The sequence below is a fragment of the Struthio camelus genome, chromosome 13 (assembly GCF_040807025.1).
Source record: "Struthio camelus isolate bStrCam1 chromosome 13, bStrCam1.hap1, whole genome shotgun sequence".
In the NCBI taxonomy this organism is placed as follows: Eukaryota; Metazoa; Chordata; class Aves; order Struthioniformes; family Struthionidae; genus Struthio; species Struthio camelus.
The window spans coordinates 10,116,347-10,137,437 of record NC_090954.1 but is presented as its reverse complement, the minus strand read 5'-3'; the positions used below and the strand labels follow the sequence as shown (position 1 = coordinate 10,137,437).

The window sequence follows — 21,091 nt, the reverse complement described above, 5'->3', positions numbered from 1 at the left end:
GCTCCTCCCTGCTCCTAAATTATTCTTCTTATTATTTATTTGTGGTTTTTCTGCACTTAACTGCCTGCCTCGTCCACTTAATTGGGGGATTATTGCCACTACCTGCCCTTCCGCCGGAGCCCAACTCATTACTGGGGCTTATTTATTAGAGGCGAGGCAGCTGCCACGCACGCACGCGGCGGCTCCCTCTCCTGCGGCGCAGCGAGCTGGCAGCGAGGGGCCCGGTCCCGGCCTCCGCGCCGGTCCCTGGGGCGCGGGGGGCCCCCGCTGCAAGCCGGGGGTGACGGGTAGAGGGGGCAGAGGAGGCCGAGGCCGGGACAGGGCCGCAGAGGGCAAGCGTCGCCGCGCTTTGGGCAGCGCTAGGCAGAAGGAGCGTCCGCCAAACGCGGGGGCATCGCAGCAGCTTCCTGCCGTGCCTGGCATCGGCCCAGGGCTCGGGACGCTGCTGCTCTTGGCGAAGCACGGGAGAAACAGCGAGAGGCTGGCTGAGCCTTAACAGCGCTTTCCTCCAGTTTTGCGGAGGTCAGTGGCCCAGCCCCGTCCCTCCGCTTGCAGGGGGAGACGCGCTCCCCTCGGCACGGCGGCTCAGTCGCTCGTGGTGCGGACACGCCATAGGGAAGCGATGGGGCTGGGCCCCCCGAGCCCAGGGGGAGCCGGCAGCGCCCAGCACCCCTTCGCCAAACCGCTGCTCCCATTTCCAGGCAGGAGCAACCAGAAGGAATGTGGGACAGAGAAAGCGAGGCTGAATATTGAGCGTTTTAATAAATAAAACATGGCGATAAGGCAATCAGAGCTGCCCACTTGGCTGCAGGCTGTTCTGCATGCGGCGGCTACATGGAGGGAATTCACAAGCGATATCCATACCCGCCGCCAGGCCCACAGCCCAAGCGCTGTTCCTCTATTTGCATCCAAGTTTTGCTGCCTCAGCACCGAGGGGGATTGATTTATTCATCAGCCTCTCCATCCTGCACCAGCCCTGCAAGGAGGGCAGGAGCAGCGCGATGAGCTGTTGCACGATGTGACGAGCGGCACGCGAGGGAGCAGGGCTGCCTGCCCCGGCAGCTGCCTCGTCTCGACCTGCTGTCCCGCATCCTGGGGTGCCCAGCGGCCGAGGGACGCCCCGGGGCAGGGGTGAGGCGAGCAGCCAACCCTCCCGCGACGGCGCTGCCGGGCCCTCCTCACACGTTACGGCACATCCATCCTGTAGCTCCATGGAGAGGCAGGAACCCATTTCTCAGAGGAGATTGGAGATACCGGTAGCTGAACCTATTGCGAAGACTGCGGCAAAGCAAGGAGCTCATCCCAGAAAGCACCACCGCCAGGGTAACCCGGGGCTCAGCCCTTCTACACAGCCACAAAGGCTGCAAAACTCAGGCAAATGACTGTTGCACCTGCCTGCCAGGGAAGCATTACGGGCCAGCGAGAGGGGTGTCCCTAGGAGAGGGGCTGGGGAGGGAGCAGGGAGAGCCACTGCCAGCCAGGCTGGTGGGGATCTTGACAAATCCTCTTGGATTGCCATGCCCTGCACCAGGGAAGAGCCAGGCCCTGAACCAGAGCTTTGATTTCTTCTTAAAATCCTCCACGGACAGGTTCTTCTTGCTGTCCACCCCGCTCCCTCTTTCTGCAGGTCGAGCTCTGGACTCAGCTCAGTGATCTTGGAGATCCAACCGGTCCCTTCGCCTGCAGCACCGCGCACAGCCAGCCTGGCCATGCTCCCTCTTCTCGAGGCTCTACAGCCTCCTGCCGCAGGTCACATCTCCTGACCCTCCCCTTGCTCGGCTCTCCTTAGCCATGGCCAAACCACCCCAGCTCCCCCAGCCTTTGTTTTTGGAAGGACAGCAGCAGTTCGTCTGCTAGGATGAGGCACCAAGCACATCCTCAGGCCAGAGAGGACTCAGCATCTCTAGGAGGCGTCCGCACAACCTCACGTCCAAAGGCTGGCTTTACTCCACAGGTGCTGCTTCCTAGGATGCTGCAGAGGCTGGGACTGCTCATCACTGCCCAGAGGAACTGTCTGTGGCATACCCACAGGGTGCCAGCCTCATCCCGGAGCCCTCCTCCCTGGGGAGACAGTGGAGAGGGGAGCTCTCCCCCTCTGTGGAGACCTGCTGGGCAGGATCTGTCCCCAACCCATGCCAGTTTGTCCTCAGGCCCTGGGAACTCGAGGGGAGCGTGCCTGCCCCGGCTCCTGACTCTCCATCCTCCCCCATCCTTGGGACGCCTCGCATCCCTCGAGACCCTGGGCAGGGGCTTTGCTGGAAATGGGCATTTAATGGGCAGGGGGTGCAGAGTGGACACAGCTGGCACTCCAGGGCACCCGGATGCGCCCTGTCTAGAGAGCCCTCCTCTGGGGTGACCGGCAGCTGCCAAGGGGGATCAGTGGGGACGAGGGGAGGGAAGTGCAGGGCCCTGGGAGGGAAGGCCGAGTAGCAGGAACTGCTGGATGGTGGAGGGGGAACTGCCCGGCGGGGGGGCAGGAGGGGTGGCCGGGTCCGGGGGGTCGTTGCTGGGTCCTTGGCAGCATGGCCAAGTACCCGGGGAATCCTTGGCCACCAGGGGCAGGGCCGGGTACCAGGGAGGGGGATGACTGGGAACTGGGCGAGGGGGCAATCGCCGGATATCGGGGGAACTGCTGGATCCCAGCGGGTGGGGGGTGGCCAGGTAAGACCAGGTAAGGGAGGCACCTGCCGGGCGCCGGGGGACGTGGCCGGTACTGGGCGGGGGGAATGGCTGGGCACCGGGGGGGCCCTTGTCAGGTGCCGGGGGCAATTGTCGGGGAAGGAGGGGAATGGCCGGCGGGGCGGGCCGGGCCGGGCCGGGGGCGGGCGCGGGGCCGGCCCCGCCCGGAGGCCGTGCGGCGGAGGGGGAGCCAGCACCGGGCCCCCCCCGCCGTTACGGCTCCCGCCTCCCTTCCGGCGGCGGCTGCTTCCCTGCGCCGGGGGCGGACGGGCGGAGCGGAGCGGAGCCGCGCCGAGCCGAGCCAGGTGGGTGCGGGGTCGGGCCGGGGGCGGGCTCGCCGTGCCGCAGAGCCCGGGGGGGGCCGGGCCGGGCGGGCACGGGCACGGGGACCGGCCCGCCGTGCCTCCCGGGGCTGCCGGCTTATGTAACGGGGCGGCGGCCGTGGGGCTGCGGGCTGCGGCAGGCGGGCTGCAGGATGCGGGCTGCAGGATGCGGGATGCGGGATGCAGGGCTGAGCGGTGCCTCCCTCCTCGGCTGCCCCCAACAGGTCTGAGGCCAGGGACGGCTGCGGGCTCTGCCTCGGGGCTTCTTTCTCCTTGCCTGGCCATTGCTTGTGGGGAGGGGTTCTCCAGAGCGGGGCCTTGGGCAGGGAGAGGAGGTAACCTGGGCCCCTCTGCCACCCCTAGCTTGCAACCGGCAGAGGCTCCCTTGCAGCCTTCTGCGCTGGGGAGCCAGGTACCCCACCGTGCTCTTCCCACTCCTCCTCATCGCCCTGTCTCCCCCATCCATCCTTCCTTCTTTAGCTGAGGCCAGCCACTCGTGGACCATCCCTGCTGCACCGTCTCTCCATGGTCTTCCAATCCCCCAGGCTGTAGCCCCTCTCTGCGCTATGCCTTTGTGGTCCCTCTGGCCCCCCTGAGGGGCTCCAGCCCCTCTCCCTGCCCTGTCTGCAGCACACAGGGCAGGTGGCCTGCTGTGAACCAGGCCTGGCAGCACACGGTGGCAACGCCACCCACATGGCACGAGTGTGACCAGGCAGCTGCTGCCCAAGGCAGTCAGTGTGGTGACTCACAGGAGCAAAGCAGGTCTTGGACCTTTGCTCAGGACAGAGTTGAGCTGCTCTGTGAACCCAGTTGGGCTCTGGAGGTGGTGGCAGCCACTGGCTGAGGTCAGTGAAGGAGCCCGAGCAATTTGTGTCAGGTGGAGGTCCTGCGATTGGCAAACGGATGAAAGCAAAGGCTGGATCGGGGCTGAGGGAGCAGGGAGGTGTTTGCACTGCAAAACCAACCCTTGTCCTGCACTGCAAAACCAACCCTTGTCCCCCCCGAGGCTGCAGGGCCCTGGGACAAGCCCCAGGGGTGCTTACGCGACCTCCGGCATGACCAGGAGAAACAAGGCGCTCTACCCAGGGCCGCAGCTGGTGGCACCCTCTTGGCGAACCGACACTGCGTATTCCTGGGGAAACCGGAGGGAGCTCGGCTGAGACAAACCGACACAGGGAAATGTCTCAAAGTCTCCCTTGGCTGTGGGCTGAGTGTTTGTTTCTTCGATTGCCTTGCGCGATGACATTAGTATTGAAATGACCCCAACTAGACAGCGCTATTAACACCTCGCAGGGCTGGAGGATGATTGCGGTTCGCACCTTAGCTCTTCCCCGTGTTTCTGTAGCAGCCCGCTGCCAGGCGGAGCGAGCCAGGCCCCATCCTGCTTTATCTGGGAAAGGAAGGAAGCTTCATCAAGTTTCCAGTCACGATTTTAACACCAGAGCTGTGAAGTTCCAGCTGAGGCCAGGTACAAACTGTCTGGGGAGAAACCGTCCGGGGAAGAGCCGGTGCTGCCGGGATCTGCGGCCCAGCGCCGCTCCCACCGCTCGCAGCTGGGCACCAGCGTACCTGCACCCAGCAGATCTCGAAGCACGGGCTGGGAGAGCCAGCCGGTGGCTCGCAGGTGGGCGCAGTCATTGCGACGCAGCCGCTGGCTTTCCCTCCGCCGAGCAGCTCGAGTGCTTGGGCATCACGTGCTCTCCGAACCGCCAGAAGCTCCTCTCGGCCCCTCGGCTCGTGCAGCTCTGGGGCTCGTCTGCCGGGCTCTGCAGAGGCAGCGAGTCCTGGCCGTGCCGCGGCAGGCAGCACGGCGCGCGATCCCTGCCGGAGCGCCGCCGGCTCCCCGACTCCGGCCGCGAGGCCGCTCTGGAGCGGGACTGCGCTAACAGCCACAGGATCTGTCTCCTCGTCTGCAGCCTCGGTTTATTCCTGGCCAGACCTTTCTATTTGTTCTTATGCCAGCATCATCCTTGAGTTTAAATGCGCCTTCTCCCTCCCTGGTGTTTACTCGCCTGGTGTATTTATAGAGAGCAATCAGGCCTGCTCAGCCAAGGTAAACAAGCCGCGCTCCCGCGGGCGCTCTCGCGTGAGCGGCGCTCCTTCAGCCCGCGTCCCGGGAGCTTTCCCCTCCGCCCGCTCCGCGGGGTGCTCCGACCGCGGAGGCCTGGACTCTGCGCCTCTCCCCGCCAAGGGCTCTCCGGCCCTCTTCCCCGGCTCTGTCATTTCGCTGCTTCATCTAGCACCTGCTGGAGACACGCTGGGAGCCCTGGTTGCCTTTTCCATGCTGTTTTGTCCTGCAGGTGCCTAGTCCTCTTATAACCAGCCAGTCCACCCAGGTCCTTCCCCTCCTCAGCTGTTTCCTGCAGCTTTCAGGGGAAATACTCGCAAAATGCTCAGAAACATCATTCATCTTAATCAAATGACAGAGCCCAGGGACTGTGTGACCCAGGCCTGTCCTGGCTCGGCTGGCAGCAGGAGCTTTCGAGGGAAAAGTACGCTGAGCAGCGCCGCAGGTCCCCGCCGGGGACTCGCAGGAATAGAGCGGGAGGCTGATGCGACAGCTCCGCGGAGATTTGCTTTTCCCAGCAGTGCTGAGTCTCTGCTGTTGGTGCTCCTCTGTGGAGGTTGCCGGGAGCACCCTGGACTGGCCTGGCTCTGCCGCCCGTGCCGGTGGCGCACGCCAGTTCGGGAGCAAGCCCCGATGCGGTGCATCACAGCTGTGAAATATCCATGCGGGCTGGAGGCCAGTTAGCCTTTCCCTGCAGGCTGTGCTAGGTCTGTGCCGCAAAGCGCAGGAGACCGGGGCCGCGGCTCTGCACCTGGGAACGCAGCTGCAAATCCATCCTGACCCGCTGCCTGGGAGCTGTGGACGGGGCCCAGACGTAAGTTCTGGTCTGCTCTGGGTGCTGGTGGCCCCAAAGCTCCTATGCTAATGTATCCGAGCGGCTCCTTGCCTTGGCCACTGTGTCCCCTCGCTGCCCCTGCTCAGCCCGGAGCTCTAGCCTGGCTGCGGGACAAAGTGATATCCGCAAGAAGCGTGGAGGCTAGCGAGGCTGAAGGGAGCTGGGGACGTGGGATGGGGTCGCTCAGACGCAGGGTCCTGCCTGCCAGTGCTCTGGGGACTGCTGGGCACAGCAGGACACCCTGAGCCTTTTGTGTCTTGGCGCAGGTAGATAGGACAGGGCTACAGGCGGTTAAGAAGCATGCTGAGACGTGGTCCAGAGCTTCCTGCTCCCTCCCTCCCTCCTTTCCCCGGCCGGCCTCCCTGAGCGACTCTGCAATACAGGAATTTCACTAGCCCAACAAGGTCAGCTTGAAAAGCAGGAGGCCACGAGCAGGAGGTGCCACAGTGCAAGAGCTATGCACTCAGTAATGGACTCATCTTGGGCGTTAATCTTTCCCTGGACACCGTATGCAGATCCTTCAGCTGGATAAAGTCACCCTGCTGGTGGGCGCCGGGTTCCCAGGGAGCGAAGCTGCCAGCCCTGGGGCACATCCTGCCCAGGCCACCCTGCTCTGCTCGTTCTCACGCTCTTTACGTCGTCTCTGCTTTTGGCAGCCAGTTGCCAGGACAGACAGATCGTTAGCATGAGCAAGTGCAGGTATCCGCACAAACCGTCCAGGTGAGACACCTCTTCCTGATACCAGCAGGCCCTGCCCATCGCAAAGGCAGGAAAAAACACTTCTGTCTGGCCCAGAAAAAAATGTCATGTCAATGCTACGCTCACGGCAGGGTCCAGAGCAGCATCTCGAGGACCCTCTGCATCTTCTGATGCACCCAGGCAGGGCATCCCTCCTGCTCTTCCCACGCTCTGGTGTTTCAGGGGAGGCGAACAGCAGATTCGTGCCCTGGGATGTGTCCGGCAGAGCGGGGGACAGGTCCTGCCCAGCCCAGCTCGTCTCCTCAGCGCCAGGCTGTAGGTAGAAATCAGCCACCCCAGCTGTGCACGCTCGCTGTGCTCCCCAGCCCGTCCTACCCGCCTCTCGGGGCTTCCCGCATCCCGAAGCAGGCAGCAGCCGTCCCCAGCGAAGGTCACCTTCGTGCTGCTGTTGAGTCTGTTTTAGGCTGAGCTTTTAGCTGCATTTTGCAGAGAAATAGCCACCTCGTGGGATCTCCTTGGGGGTCCTGCCATGACCCTTTGTCCCTTCCCGTGACCCCCAGCCCCAGCAGAGCACAGGGTGCCCGGGGGAGCCTCCGGATCGGCTGTTGCACCTCACTCATCCCCTACAGGATGGGGGCTCCCGGGGTATGTCCCCATGCCAGCGCCGCGGGGCCACGCGCGGTGCCAGGGGCTGGCTGCCAGTGCGGCGATTCGTCCTTGCGAAAGCTCAACACCGGGGTGCAGCCTGCTCCCTCCCCAAGTCCAGCGCTGCGCTGGCCGGGCTAATGGTGTCTCCCGCCTCCGGGACCGGGACAGCTCTTCCTGGCTTTCTAATGCTTTTAAAAATGTAGGCTCCATCCATTAGAGCCCGTGCTCCTCCGCTGTCGCTGTTTAATTGTGTTTTGCCCTGGCTCCCTTGGGTCATTTGTTTATCTACAATTTGCCAAGTCCTCCGTGCGTCCCCAGGGTAGCGGCAAAGAGTTTGTCGAGCAAGTTAGGATGAATTTGTAACTTCCCTAGGATACTCCTTCACCCGGGAAACCCCCCTGTGACAGCCCCACTCCCGGAGGGGCTGTTTCCGGGTCCCTTTCGGGTGTTTAGAGCTGCTAAAAGGCAGCGCTGGCCCCGGGGGCTGCTCGCGCAGCGGTGGCGGGGATGGCTGGGAGGGTCCCCGGAGAAGCGATGCTCTTGCAATGACGGGATGGAGCAGGCAGCTCTGGGTCAGCCTCAGCATCACCCGCCTCTGTAAAACCTGCCCAGAGGCAGCTCGCAGAGCCCAGGGGTCTCGGAGAGCCCTGGTAGCATCACCCCTGTCTCCCCGAGCTGGCCAGTATTTCAAGGGCATTCAGGAAAGGGACAAGGAAAAAGGCCAGGAAGAAAGCTTCCTGCAGTTCAGCTGAAGTTGGAAGGAAGGAAAAGGCTTTCTGAGATGGCAAAGTCTTTGTAAGGGCTTTTGTTTGCCTGCTTGTTTTAACTTGCAATTACATTCGCTAAAAAAGAAATTCATCGCTTGAAAGCTGAGGAACGCAGAGTTAATATGAAATTTTAAAACCCTCAAAGAGTTGAGAGCCCTGTAAATATTTAATGAAGGCATCCAAACTGCTGCACGTCTGCAGAGACGGCCGGGAGACCTCGGCCAGCAGCCGAGGTGACGTTGTCCCCGGTCGGAGAGAGGAGCCCTCCACCGTGAGGAGCTGCACACGAAGGCCCCGACCGACCGGCTGCCTCCTCCTGGAGGCTGCCACTACTCGCCCGTCCCTGCCGGGCTCCCATCTGTGCAGGCTTTGGCAGCGCCTTGCTCCTGGCCCAGGACGCCGGTGGCGGGGGGGGGGGGCATGGACCCCTCCTGGGGCACAGGGGGGAGAGGGCAGCAGCCCTCCGTGGTCCACCTCTCTATGTAGCATCTCATTAAACAGATGAAGACAGCAATTGCATCCTCCTTCGCCTTCTGTAGCGCAGGCTGCATAAACCCGCAGCCGGTCCTCGTGTCCCCTGCGCCCCGGCCAGCTCGGTGGCCTCGGCCGCGCTCGGTCCCTCACGTCCCAGAGCCCCGACCTGGGCCCAGCGTGGCGCGCAGGGCGGAGGGCAGTGAGCCGGCTGGGCCGGCGGGCGCTAACCCTGCCGCTGTGCCTGTCTCCCGCAGGGCCCCGCGCTCCCTGAGATGCCCAGCCGCCCCCGGCAGGCCCTCGCCCCGCTGCGTTAGGCGCTGAAGCCAGCGGACGCCCGGCGCTGCACGCACCAAGGTAGGGTGCTCCCCGCGGCCAAGGGGACGCGGTGCAGCCGGAGGGGGGTGGCGGCGGTCTCGCGTGGTGCCGGCGGTAGGGAGCTCCTCGCTCCCACAGCGGGTGGGCGCCGCGGGACGCGGGCAGCAGCCCGGGCAACGCGCCTCTGGGCGCATCTGGGCCACGGCCCTGCCTCGGGAGCGCCGCAGGTGGCGGTGAGCGCAGCGCTGGCGCAGCGCCAGGCCAGGTTTTTTGCCTTTGCCAGCCCCCAGCTGGGAGAGGAATGAGCCAACCCCCCCCAAAAAACAGACACGAGTTGTTTCCTGGCCGGAGCCCCAGCGGCTCTTGGAGAGGTGCCGGCGTCGTGGCCCTCAGCCAGCTCCACCACCCAGGGTTTGGGGCATCTCAGCTCGGGAAGCTCCTCTCCGGAGGGCTGTTCAGCCCCGGGAGGGAAGGGGCTCTCCCCAAGCCGCCTGGGACGTTGGGTAGAGCAGGGTCCGCCGTTACTGGTGTGCCCCATCCGCCCTCCGTCACCGGAGTCCAGCCTCAGCAGAGCAGGGCGCTCGCCGGAGGCGGGTGCATGGGACAAACCATGCCGGGATCTCCGTCCTGGCCATGTTTCGGCTGGGCAGAAGCAGGCAGGGAAGTTTGGGGTGGTGGGGTCTGAACAACAGCAAGAGCTGCGTCAGCGCGAGGCGGAGGTTGGACCCCGGGAGAGGTCGAACTCCTGGGGAGCTGTGGCCGCGGGAGGGGGCTGGCGCTCGGACGCCTGGGTCCCGTTTGCCGAATCCGGAGCGAAGCGTGCGCTCCTCCTCCGCGCACGGGGATGGTGACCTGGGGATGGCTATAACCCCCCCCCCCCCCGAGATTTTCAGCAGGGAGCAGGCACCCGTTCCCATCGCAACATCGAGCCCGTGAAAGGGGCCGTAGGGGCCCTCAGGCATCTGCTCCCAGCAGCATGCCGACCACCTCCGCCGCTGGTGCCGGCGCCGGCCGCGGGGTGCCCCGCAGCAGTCGCCGGGGCCGGGGGGAGGACGGGGTGGCGGTTCCCCGCTCGGCTGCCCGCCTGCCCCTGCCTTCGGGGCTCGGCAGGTGGACGCGGCGCGATCGCGCCTTCGTGTACGGCGCTGGCAATGCAGACGCTGGAAGTACCTGCTGTGTGGGCAGCAGAAGCGGTGTAGATGATAGAGCACCGAGGCTGAATGTACGGTGGCTTTTTATGGGGAGCTGGAAGTCATCCCGCGTGGGGTGCGGGGGGGGTGGGAAGAGGCTGGATGAATAACCTGAGGGGTCATAAACCTCTCCAGGGAACGAGCCGAACCTGCAGCAAGCCTAAATCTTCCGCCCGAGACTGCAGAGAGGAATCGCTGTTCCCACAAGCCGCTCCCTGTGCAGCCAAGCCAGGATAAACAGCGAGGGGCTGCAGTGTCTCTGCTTAATAATGCATGGCACAGAGACACCGGCCGGGAGCCGCGCGGACGAGGAGCCGCCGCTGCAGGCCGGCCAGGCAGAGCTGCCCTTTGCAGGGCATGAAGCAGAGGTGGCAAAGGCAAATTATGCCTGCGCGGCGGCTGAGGTGCTGCCAGGCTGGGCGTTTCTTAGCAGGAGCCTGGAGATGGGTCCCTAGCCCTGTCGGCCCTTTCGCTGGGAGATTTGACCCCTGCGTCCCTCTCTTCCACGCGTGTTTACAGCTGGGCTCCTTTACGGGGAGCTCTGCAGGATGAAGCGCTCCTGGGTGCCTTCGCACCGCTCCAGGGGTGCTGCTGCGCAGCAGAACAGTTGGGAGCTTGGTCCCCTCCATCCCCGGCCCCCCTTGGCCCCAGCCCCCCGCTGCCTCCCTGCTCCGGCCCCGGAGCACCCGCGGGATGAGCCAGGCGCTTGCTCGGGCGTGCAGGCACCAGTTTACAAAAGGCTTTTGCAAACAGCCCCCCCGGGCGACGCGCACATCCCTAATTGCGGGTAAGTGCCGCGATCCGGCCCCGCCGACCATCTGGCGCGGCATCTCCGCGCCACCCACACCGCGGCCCACGCTGCGGCCTGGCAGCGCGGAGCCGGGCCGCGCCGAAAGCGCCAGCGCCCGCCACGGGCACCCAGGGCAGGGAGCCAGGCTGTGGGCAGCCAGCGCGGCTGCCCCCCCGGGGCACGGGAGCCGGGCAAGAGGGGGGCAGACGGCTCCGTGCTGGTGATGCCAGCGGGTCTGCGATAGTGATGCCAATGGGTTCCCGATACTGATGCCGATGGGTTCGTGATAGTGATGCCGCCGGGTCTGCAATAGCGATGCAGATGGGTCCGCGATAGCGATGCTGACAGGCCCACAACCGTGATGCAGAGGAGCGGGAAAAGCCGCAGCAGTCGGCGCGGGGCCCCTCTGGGTGCAGGAGCGCTTCGCTGCACACAGCGCTGGGCTGCGCACCGGGCCGGGCACCAGCGGGGACAGGGAGGAGGGTCGGGCAGGAGGCTCCCCTGTCCAGCCAGCACAGCCCGCTGCTAGGGAGACACCGGCACACTCCCCCAGGGCCTGATCCTGCTGCTTTGCCCCAGGAAGGAGGATGCATGTGTGTTATGCACCTTCTGTACAAATACCCGTGATGTCCACAGTTGGGGTAGGAACATGCCTGCGTGTCGGCAGGGAGGCGATCCCACGCTTCGGGCAGATCGGGGCTCCGGAGAGCAGGACCCCCTCCTCCTCCTCCTCGCCTGCCTCCCAGCTCCTCAGCCAAACAGGGAAATGGCAATTGCTCTCGGAGCTGCTCACCCGACCAGATAAATCCCCGGGGACCGGGAGGGGAGCGCGGCCAGGCTGCGCCGGGTGACAGCCCACCATCCCCGCGATGCTGTCTTGCAGGAGCTGCTGGACACTGATTTTTAAAATTAAGCGCTGGCCCTTATCGGGGTAGAGAGAGTTTCGCCCGGCGTGGGGAGAGCAGGGGAAGGGCATTCCCTGTGACGGCCTCGGGCCGGCAGAAGTCATGCTGTGAGAGCTGCTCGGGGTGTCCCGAGCGGCGAGACCCCCGCGTGACCCGGCCCCGGTGCGAGACCCCTTCGGGACCAGCCGCAGCGCAGCAGAGGGGCAAGAGCTGCGCTGGCAGTCGGCGCGGCGATGGCCCGTCTGGTCCCCGCGGCCATGCCCGCGGGAGGGACACGCAGAGGTCGTCTGAGGAAAGAGGGGTCAAGCCGCCGGCATGCCGGGCTGGCGCGCCCCACGGGCAGGTTTAGCGTCCCTGCGTCGCACTGGCTCGGCCCCGGGTAGCTGTCCTCGGGGCGGCGGGAGGCAGCTGGCCGCGGGGTCCCCACGGGCAGGACGCGGGCTGCTCCGAGCACTGAGCGTGTCGGTAGCGGAGCGACCCCCGGGTGCCCCCTTGCCTCGTGCGCAGCGTCACCGGCGGGAGGGACAGCAGCGGTGGCAGGGGCTGTCCCTGCGGGCCGGGGCTGGCAGCTTCCGCTCTGCCGCCGTGACCTGACGCTGCTCGGCTGCTGTGCGAGGAGGCTCCGGCTCCGGCTCCAGCAGGGCACTGCGGCACCCCTCCGGTGCCTGTCCCCGTCCCCATCCCCATCAGTGCCAGGGCCGGCCCCAAGACGGATGCTCTTCCGAGGCTGCAGCTGCTGCATGTTTTGTGCTGCCTCTTCCTCTTCTCCCCACTGCTGTTTTTGTTTTGTTTAAGAGGCTGGGTTACGAATTTTAAACAGGCTCCTGAAAAACCCAATTACCTCCAGAAGACAACCTGATAAAAGCCGCCTAAGTGGCACTGTGGAAATCGCCTTGTGCAGCAGCCGAGGGAAAACCAACATAACAAAGCCTTTGGAAATGAAGTTAACCACTTTTAATCCCTTAGTGAGATGAGGAAGGCCAATAATTATTTTCTGCAAAGATGGGGGGGTGGGGAGGGGTGAATAAATAAAATAATCGCCCTGTGCTAATGGGCAGCAGCAGGCCAGGCCAGCTGCGGTGCAGCAGGGCTGGGTGCAAGCGTTCAGCCACGAGGTTCCTCCAGGCTGAGCGGAGCCCGGCTCTGCCCGAGAGCTTTGCAAGGGCCCGCGGGTGCTGGGACCTTGCAGGGTCCCTACAAGGGTGCAGGATCTGGGGACGACGGTGGGGTGCAGGGCTGGCAGCGCAGCTTGGGGCATCGCAGCCGGTGGCAGGCTGCCCCCCCCCCGGTGTACCGGGCAATGCCGCAGCCGGCCCCGTGCCCTTTCCCCTGCAGCGGCGGGAGCAGAGCCAACTGCTGCCAGGGCCCTGGCACCAGCGCCGGCTCCGTCCCTCCCGCGCTGCCCCCGCGAGCCGGCACGGAGGCGACTTGCAGGACTTGGCAGTGCTGGGCACTTCCTCCTCCATCTGGCCGCGGCGCTGCCCCCCTCCTCTCCCTTCCCTTCCCTTCCTGCCCGGCTCCACGCAGGCACCCGTGAGTCACGCCGCCCCGGGACCGCTGCCGGGCTGCGGAGCGGAGCCGGGCCAGCCCTGGCGCACTGAGCGGCGCCCGTGCCAGGCGCGAGGCCCTGGCCCCGCCGGCCCCGGGAACGTCCTCCAAACGTACACCAGAGCCAGGCGCGGAGCTCGGCTCTGGGACCCGCTGGGTCCCTCCCGCCCCGCGCGCCTCGTCCCGGGAGCGTCTGCGGGGGTCCCCGGGGCGGCAGAGCGGAGGCGGAGGTGGGCGCCCCCCCGGGCTGGATCGGACCCCAGTGCTCGCCGCCGGGCCCCCGCGCCCGTCCCGCGGGGCAGAGCTGGGCGCCCGCCAGCCCGCCTGCTGCGGTTGCTTTGCTGGCACCGACAGCTGGAGCGCCGGGGCGGTTGGCCGCGGCTCGCCAGAGCCTCGTGCTTCTCGCAGCAGCAGGAACGGGGGCCGCGAGCGGCGGGGCGGGGGCGCCCACCTGCCCCCGGGCGCCCCGCCGCGGGGTCCCGTGCTTGGGGACAGCGCCGGCCGCCGAGCCCCGGGGAGGGCAGGCCAGGCTCTGCCGCTGGGCTCCGGCGCGAGGGAGGCCCTTCTGGCCCTGCCACAGCTCGTACTGGGACCAGACCCCAGGCACGCTGGGAGCTACTGGGGGAGGATGCGCTTAATGAGCCAAGGCATCTCCAAAGATTGAAAGACTCAAGGACCCATCCCAGGAACAAAAGGAGGCGTTTGTCAGGCGCTGAGAGATGGGCTCGTTAATTCCTCCTGGCTGTCACACTTATCTGTAATGAATTTGCGCTCCGCTGTATTATTTTTAATACAATAGGAGCGGTGCCGCCCGCCCACCGCCCGGCTGCCGGGAGCGCTGACGTCAGCGCCCGGAGCAGGGCTGCCGCAGGACGGGCGGGCGGACGGACGGACGGGACGAGCGCGCGCCTGTCCCACCGCCCGCACGGCACGGCCGCCGCGGGCAGCCCGGCCACGAGGCCCCGGTGAGGGCGTTGGGAGCCAGAGCTGGGCTGGGAGCAAGGGCAGGAATAATTTTTTCCATCAAAGTGTAAAAATTAGTTGTTAGTAGGTGCGAAGGTGGAAGGAGGCCGAGCCCTGGCGGGAGCTGCGGGCTCAGGTCCAGTGCAGATGGGTTGCGCTGGGGGGGTTGTTTGGGGAGGCATGGACAGGGGGTGGCTGGGTTTGTCCCCGTGCCAAGACTTGTCCTCGGCAGTGGCCGTGAATTCGGGCAGGAGCTGGCGCTGAGGAGCGCACGCGTGGCTCTGCCCCGTGCCGCGTCCCCTGCGGAGGTCGAGGGCTCGCACCCGCCTGTCGCCGCTCCCGTGCGCCCTGCCAGCCCCGCGCCGCTCCTGCCGCCGGCCCCGCACAGGGCTGGGGGTCTGCGAGTGCGGCTCGGGCTGCTCCCGCTCCTCCTGGCTCCCTGCAGCTTCTGCCCTGCGCACGGGGTCTCCGAAAGAGCCCTGCACTCAGGCCCCCTCCGGCACCTCTCGCAGCCAGTGCCGCCAGTGTCCGCACAGGGCCGGCGCTCCTGGAGCCTCCGCATTAAATGATGGACATGCCCCGAAGCCTGCCTCAGAGCTCTACTAATCTGATTTGCAAAGGGCTCGTCTTGTTTTTAATAATCCAGAGCTGGATTAATTAGGAAGCACCGACTCTGCCCCTCGGTGGGCTCTGCTACACCGGCGGTGCAGCTGCACGCTGGCCCCAGCGCCTCTCCTGAGGTCGAGGCAACGCGGGGGTCCGGCCGGGCTCCCCCGCGCCGCCCGGCCGCAGGGAGCGGGACGCCGCTGGGGGTGCCCCCCGTGGCACGGCACAGGTCTGCCAGGCCCGTTGGGGCGCTGGGGGCCTCGCCGTGGCCGGGCGGCGCGTCCCCGCCGGGCTCCTGCCCTTCAGGGCCGAGCACCCCTCACCGCCCCCCCCCGGGAGGGGCAGCACCAGCAATCCCGAGCTGTAGGCTCTACACGGCAGCTATTAGAGCTGGGGCCGAGCTGATTTATCAGGCGCTTTAACACCTCCCGCAGCCGGCGCCGCTGCCGCGCTCCCTCCCGCAGCGCAGCGGACTGGGGAGCCCGGCCGGGCCTGGGGGCTCCCCCGTGCCGGCCCCGAGGGCACGGGCGCTGGGGGTGCCCGGTGCGGGGGGGGGGGCGGGAGCCCCCCCATGTGTCGGGCTGATTAATGCCTCATTTCTAATTGCCGCCGGGGGTGAATCGTTAACCCGGCGCGGGATGCAGCCGGGGGTGGGGGGGGGGGGCACAGAGGTGACCGTCCCGTCGGGGGGGGGGGGGTCGCGGCCGGCAGCCCGGCCCCCGGGGGGGGGGGGGTTGGGGGAGGGCGGTGCGGGGCGCCCCGCCGTGGCATGCGCCGAGCTCGCCGGGGCTCTGCGGGCGCGGGGAGGCGGCGGGGTGTCGCCCCGGGCGGGCCCGCGCGCGTGTGCCGGGGGCGGGCGGTGGGGCGGGGCGGCCGGGGCGGGGCGGCGGCGGCGGCGGCAGCGCGGGGCGGTGCGGAGCGGCGCGGAGCGGAGCGGAGCGGGCGGCCGCGGTCGGAGCGAGCGGCGGAGCCGGTGAGTGCCGCGCCGGTGCTGAAGGGACAGCGCCGCCGCTGCGGCACGGCCCGCGGCTCCGGCACCGGCACCCAGCCCGCCGGTGCGGGGGTGGGGGGGGGGGGGGAAGGGGGGCGGGAGGGACCCCCATCACCGCGGCCCGGTGCCCTCAGCCCCCCACCGTGGCCTCCCGGCTCCCCGCGCTCCCCTTCCCCCCCCCGCCCCGCCGCGTCCCCTCCCCACCCCGGGCTCTGCGCGCCCGCTGCGGCCCACGGTGTCCTTGCACACCGCCCCCCCGCCGTGTCCCCCCCGCATCCGCCACACTCCCTGCGCCCCCCGGTGTCTCCCTCCGCACGCCCCCCGGTGTCCCTGCAGTGCCCGGTGTCCCCCCGCGTCCTCCGTGTCCCTGCGCCTCCCGCTGTCCCCCGCATCCCCCCGTGTCCCCTGTGTCCCCGCGTGCCGCGGTGTCTCCCGCGTCCCCTGTGTCCCCAGGCCCCCCCCCCCCGCAGGTCCCCGCACGCCCCCCCCCCCGCGGCCCCCAGCGTCAGGTGGAGTGGGGGCAACAAACTTCCCCACACAGCCCTGCCGCGGCGGCCCCGCTCCAGCCGGTGCCGGGGGAGCCCCAGGGGCGGCGAGGGACCCGCCAAGGATGCGGCACCCACAGCGCACCCACAGCCTGCAAACATGCACACGTAGCGCGTGCAAGCAGTCCGCAACCCCCCCACCACACACACACAGGGCACCACACACACAACCTGCAACACCCCCACACACAGCCTGCAAACCGGCACATGCACATACACAGAGAGCACACACAGCCTGCACAACCGCACATGCACACACACACTCACAGCACACATGGCATACACAACCCATAAACCTGCACATGCAAACACACACACACACACACACACACACACACACAGTGTGCAAACAGCCTGCAACCCCCCCCCCCCCCACACACACACACACACAGGGCAAAAACCACAATCTGCAAACCCGCCTGCACGCATGCATGCACACACGCACCCCACACAAGCACTGCCTGGGAACCCACACAGACAGTGTGCAAACACTGTGCACATAAAACACACAAACACAGCATGCAAACCTGCACATTGCACACACGCACACACGCACGCACGCACACACACACACACAGAGCATGCAAACCTGCACATACAGTGTGCACACACGCATACTGCAAACCCAGGAACTCACACACATGCGCACACACAGCGCATGCAAACAGTCTGCAAACCCGCATGCACGCTGTGCACACACATGTAGCCTGCAAACCCACAAACCAGCACACACGCACAGCGCGCAGCCAAACTGCAACCACCCTGCACACACACACAACCTGCACAAACACAGCCCAAAGCATGCACACCTGGACTTCACCCCACACACACACACATGCAGAGCGTGCACACATGCAGAGCATGCACAGACACACATGCATGCTCTGTCCTGCAGCCGCAGCACCCCTGCAAGCTTAATCCTGTCCCAAACACCCCACTGCAGCCCTGGTGCTTCACAGGACACAGACACAGACACGCATGCACACGCACACACACACGCACGCGCACACACACACACACACACACACACACGCTCACACTCACACTCTCGCATGCACGCCACAGGCTGTTGCCCGCACAGTCACAACCTGCCGACAACCTCTCCTGCATGCAGCACACGCCTCCGCTCCCTCCACTCGCCCCGAGGCCGGCAGGGTCACGGGCAGGGGACGAGACAGCGCCCAGGGTCTGCCAGCACCCAAGGGAGCCACCCAGGCGGGGCAGATCCCCTCGTCCCTGCTTCTGCCTGCAGACCCCAAAATCTCCCTCCACCCAGCCCAGAGGATCTGTGGGGCCAGCAGCACCACGGAGCATCCTGCAGCCCCAGGGCCAGGGCCGCTGGCGGCCCCCTGCCCTAGGACAGCCAGGGGACCCGGGGACGGGACTCGTCCAGGGAGGGGGGGGGCCAGCCCAGGCCGCACTTAGGGCACGGTGCAGCTGAGGCTGGTTTCCACCGCCGCCGAGGAGGGCTCGGCGCGCCCGACCTCGTCCCTCTCGCCCTCCCAGGTGGCCCCTGGTCGCGAGCCCGGCCGGCAGCAGTGGATGAGCGCTCGGCCCTGGCCTAGCCGCACTCGCACACCGGCAGCATGGACTTCGTCATGAAGCAAGCGCTGGGCGGTGAGTGGGAGCCTGCACCCCCGCGCCTGCGGTGCCGGCCCCCCGCCGTGCCGCAGCCTGCCCCTCGTGGCAGCGAGGCCGCGGCACGGCGCCGGCGGGGACCTTGGGCAGCACGGCACGGTGCAGAGCAAAGCCCCAGCCGGCCCCCGCCCCAGGCCTGGGGACAGACCCCACGGGGGGGACGGACCCGCCAGGAGAGCCGCTCTGGGCGGCGAGCAGCGCCTGCCGGAGCCCCCGCGGGCTTCGCGGCTCCGAGCTCCAGCAGCGCCGGGCTGGGGAATCCCGGCTTTCCTGCGCTGAGCGGGATTCCCCGGCGGGTCCCCTGGGTGCCAGCTCCGAAGGAGCTGCCGGCATCTCCCCCAGCTGACGCTGAACTAGGGCAGCGCAGCCAGCCCGCGGCTCCGGCGCCTCCGCAGCCTCCAGAGCCGGGCTGCCGCTGGCTCCGGCGCACGCCGCGCTCGGGGACGGGGGGCCGCGGTGTTACTGCAGGTGGCCCCGCGCCCTCCCTGCATCTGCGAGGGATTTGGCGGCACCTCCGGGCTGCGGCGTCCTCCGGCCCCGGCTGATCGGCCTCTGCTGCGCAGGGGCCACCAAGGACATGGGGAAGATGCTGGGGGGCGAGGAGGAGAAGGACCCCGACGCGCAGAAGAAAGAGGAGGAGAGGCAGGAAGCGCTGCGCCAGCAGGAGGAGGAGCGGAAAGCCAAGCACGCCCGCATGGAGGCCGAGCGGGAGAAGGTCCGGCAGCAGATCCGCGACAAGGTGAGCCCGCACCACCCACACACCCACCCCTGCTCGCGGCCCCCAGGTCTGGCTGGCAGGGGGCTGGGACCAGGCGCCAGCCTGGCTGGGGCTGGCTGGCTGGGGAGGCCAGTGGCCTGAGGCGGCGGTGATGGGCTTGGGGCGCAGCGCGGGCCGTGCCCACCGCCTGCCCTGCTCAGAGCCTGTGTCCTTGCAGTACGGGCTGAAGAAGAAAGAGGAAAAGGAGGCTGAGGAGAAAGCAGCGCTGGAGCAGCCATGCGAGGGCAGCCTGACGCGCCCCAAGAAGGCGATCCCGGCAGGCTGCGGGGACGAGGAGGAAGAGGAGGAAGAGAGCATCCTGGACACCGTGCTCAAGTACCTGCCCGGCCCGCTGCAGGATATGTTCAAGAAGTAACAGCACCGCCAACCCTGCCATGGGGTGCTGGGGCACGGGCGCCCTCCCCCCTCTGACTCCTCCATCATTTCCTCTGGCCCTGGGGAGGGGTCCCTGCACCCCCTCCCCATCATCCTCTCCTTGACCAGACCAAAAACCCACCCCGTCCCGTCCAGGCAGGGCCCCCCCCGACCACGCCGTGCCAAAGGGGAGCGTCCCTGGCCGGACGGGGCAAAGCGGGACCAAATGCACTGACGTAACCTCACGGCAGGCTGGGGGTACCCCAGCCCCTACCGGACCCCGGGGTTGCTCCCCATGTCCCCAGCCCCATCCCTCTCCCTACATCCCCTCCATCCTGCCCTCCTCCCCCCCATCCCCGGGGGCCCCGGCAGGCCTCGGCGCACGCCAGCGCCTCTGCTTGCCTGCCCACGTCCCCAGCACTGCCACCCCCAGCCCACCCTGCCCTGGGCCAACCCCAAAGCACAAAGCCAGGCGCCCTGCCCGCAGCTCCCCAGCCCCCCCCAGTCCCTGGGCACGGGGGTCCCCCCAGGGCTGCCCGATGTGCCCCAGCATCGGGGGGTTGGAGGGGACCCCCTCCCCGCATCTCTGGCCCCATAGTTAAAGCCATATCAGTTAGACTGCAATACTTCAGCACCGGGAGGAGCGGGCGCCGCGCTCCACCAACCGTGTACAAAGGCGCGTGCGGGGCAGGGACCCCCTGCCTCGTCCCCCCTGCCCTGTCCCGCTGTCCCCACCGCTCGCTCGTCCGTGTCTCGGCCCCGCTGGCCCCTGTTCTCGCATTAGTGTCTCTGTGCCAGGGTGCGCCCCGTTGCTCCATGCGTCCTCGTGTTCGCTGCTCACGCCTCCGCCCCGCGCCCCGCTGTCCCCGGGGCCCCCGCAGCGCTGAGCCGAGCGCCCCGTGCTGCCCTGCCGGGGCCCCGGCTGGCTGGGGGCCCTGCTCTGCCCCGTGCCCGTGGGCTGCAATAAACCCAGCGCGGAGCTGAGGGCTGCCGAGCCAGTCCCGGGCTGCCCGCGGGCAGCCGACAGGCTGGGAGCACCCGGCTGCCTCCCCCAAACGCTGGATATACGGTTCTCCCGGGCCTGGGAACGGACCTCCCGGGCAGGGTGCCCTGGGCACGTCCCTGCACCCCAACGGGGGGGAAAACAGGGGCACGCCATCGCCCCGACCTGTCCCTTGCCCCACCGTGCTCCCGCCCCCCCGTGCTTCCTCCACCACAGCCCCCCAGCCGCTCGCCATGGCCCCTCCCAGGAGGCGGAGGGCGGCGCGGGGCCCTGCAGACATGCCGTGACCATCCTGCTCGAACTAGTCTTTGACAAACTAATAAAATAAAGGGATTTGTACATTGCTCCGGCCTTTACTCAGCCATTGCTTCCATAGGGTGCTGCACCATCTTCCTCACCCCACAGGAGCTCAGGGCTGAGACCTGGCAACTCCTCACAGTGCTAGAGGCCACAGGGCTCATCCTGTGTGGCACACCAACAGCACCCAAGCCAGGCCCCTTGGCTGGTCATAGGCAAGGAGGAAGGCCTGGCGTGGCTCCTGGATCCCTGCTCTTAACCCTGCTGCCTCCCGCAGGGCTGTGCGTGCCCCGCAGGAGCCCTCGCTGGGGCTAGGGCACAGTTGGGAGCAAGGTCAAAGGCAGCTGGTTGTGGGGTGCCCTAGTCCCAGCAGACCCATGGGTATAGCAAGGGGGCTTTTGCCCCTTCCCCACTGACCCTGGGAGTCCCCCCACAGAATGACTGGGGACACCTGTGGGGTACAAGGACTTGTTTTGGGGCGGGGGGGGGGGAGAGGAGGAAAATCCACAGCCCCCTCAGCTCTGAAGATTTGTTCTGAGCAGCCTCACCTCTGACTGATTTGCCATCGTTTAACAGCAAAGAGCTCAGCTGTTACCCAGGCGGCATCAGCAGAGCAGTCACCTGGAAAAACCTCTGTCAGAAGAAAATATTAGGCTAGGAAATGATAGAGATCTT

General features: G+C 67.0%; 1 protein-coding gene across 3 annotated transcripts; it reads left to right on the top strand.

Annotated features, from left to right (window-relative positions):
• Positions 1–2,854: 2,854 nt before the first annotated feature.
• On the top strand, positions 2,855–20,463 carry CPLX2 (complexin 2). Of its 3 annotated transcripts, XM_068960096.1 has the most exons (5): positions 2,855–2,984; positions 8,748–8,847; positions 17,853–17,963; positions 18,548–18,723; positions 18,920–20,463. In XM_068960096.1, the coding sequence occupies exons 3-5, from the start codon at positions 17,933–17,935 to the stop codon at positions 19,115–19,117; spliced, it is 405 nt and encodes a 134-aa protein (XP_068816197.1). In that variant the 5' UTR covers positions 2,855–2,984; positions 8,748–8,847; positions 17,853–17,932; the 3' UTR covers positions 19,118–20,463. The 3 variants fall into 3 exon arrangements, with proteins under 3 accessions (XP_068816197.1, XP_068816199.1, XP_068816198.1); XM_068960098.1 differs by lacking the exon at positions 8,748–8,847 and having other exon boundaries at positions 2,909–2,984; XM_068960097.1 differs by lacking the exons at positions 2,855–2,984; positions 8,748–8,847 and adding an exon at positions 15,707–15,783.
• The last annotated feature ends 628 nt before the right edge of the window (positions 20,464–21,091 follow it).

Bases quoted from the DNA above. Each gene is read 5' to 3' on its own strand.
- CPLX2 (XM_068960096.1), top strand. From the start codon at position 17,933: ATGGACTTCGTCATGAAGCAAGCGCTGGGCG. The intron at 17,964-18,547 runs GTGAGTGGGAGC...TCTGCTGCGCAG, and splicing joins CATGAAGCAAGCGCTGGGCG to GGGCCACCAAGGACATGGGG. The intron at 18,724-18,919 runs GTGAGCCCGCAC...GTGTCCTTGCAG, and splicing joins GGCAGCAGATCCGCGACAAG to TACGGGCTGAAGAAGAAAGA.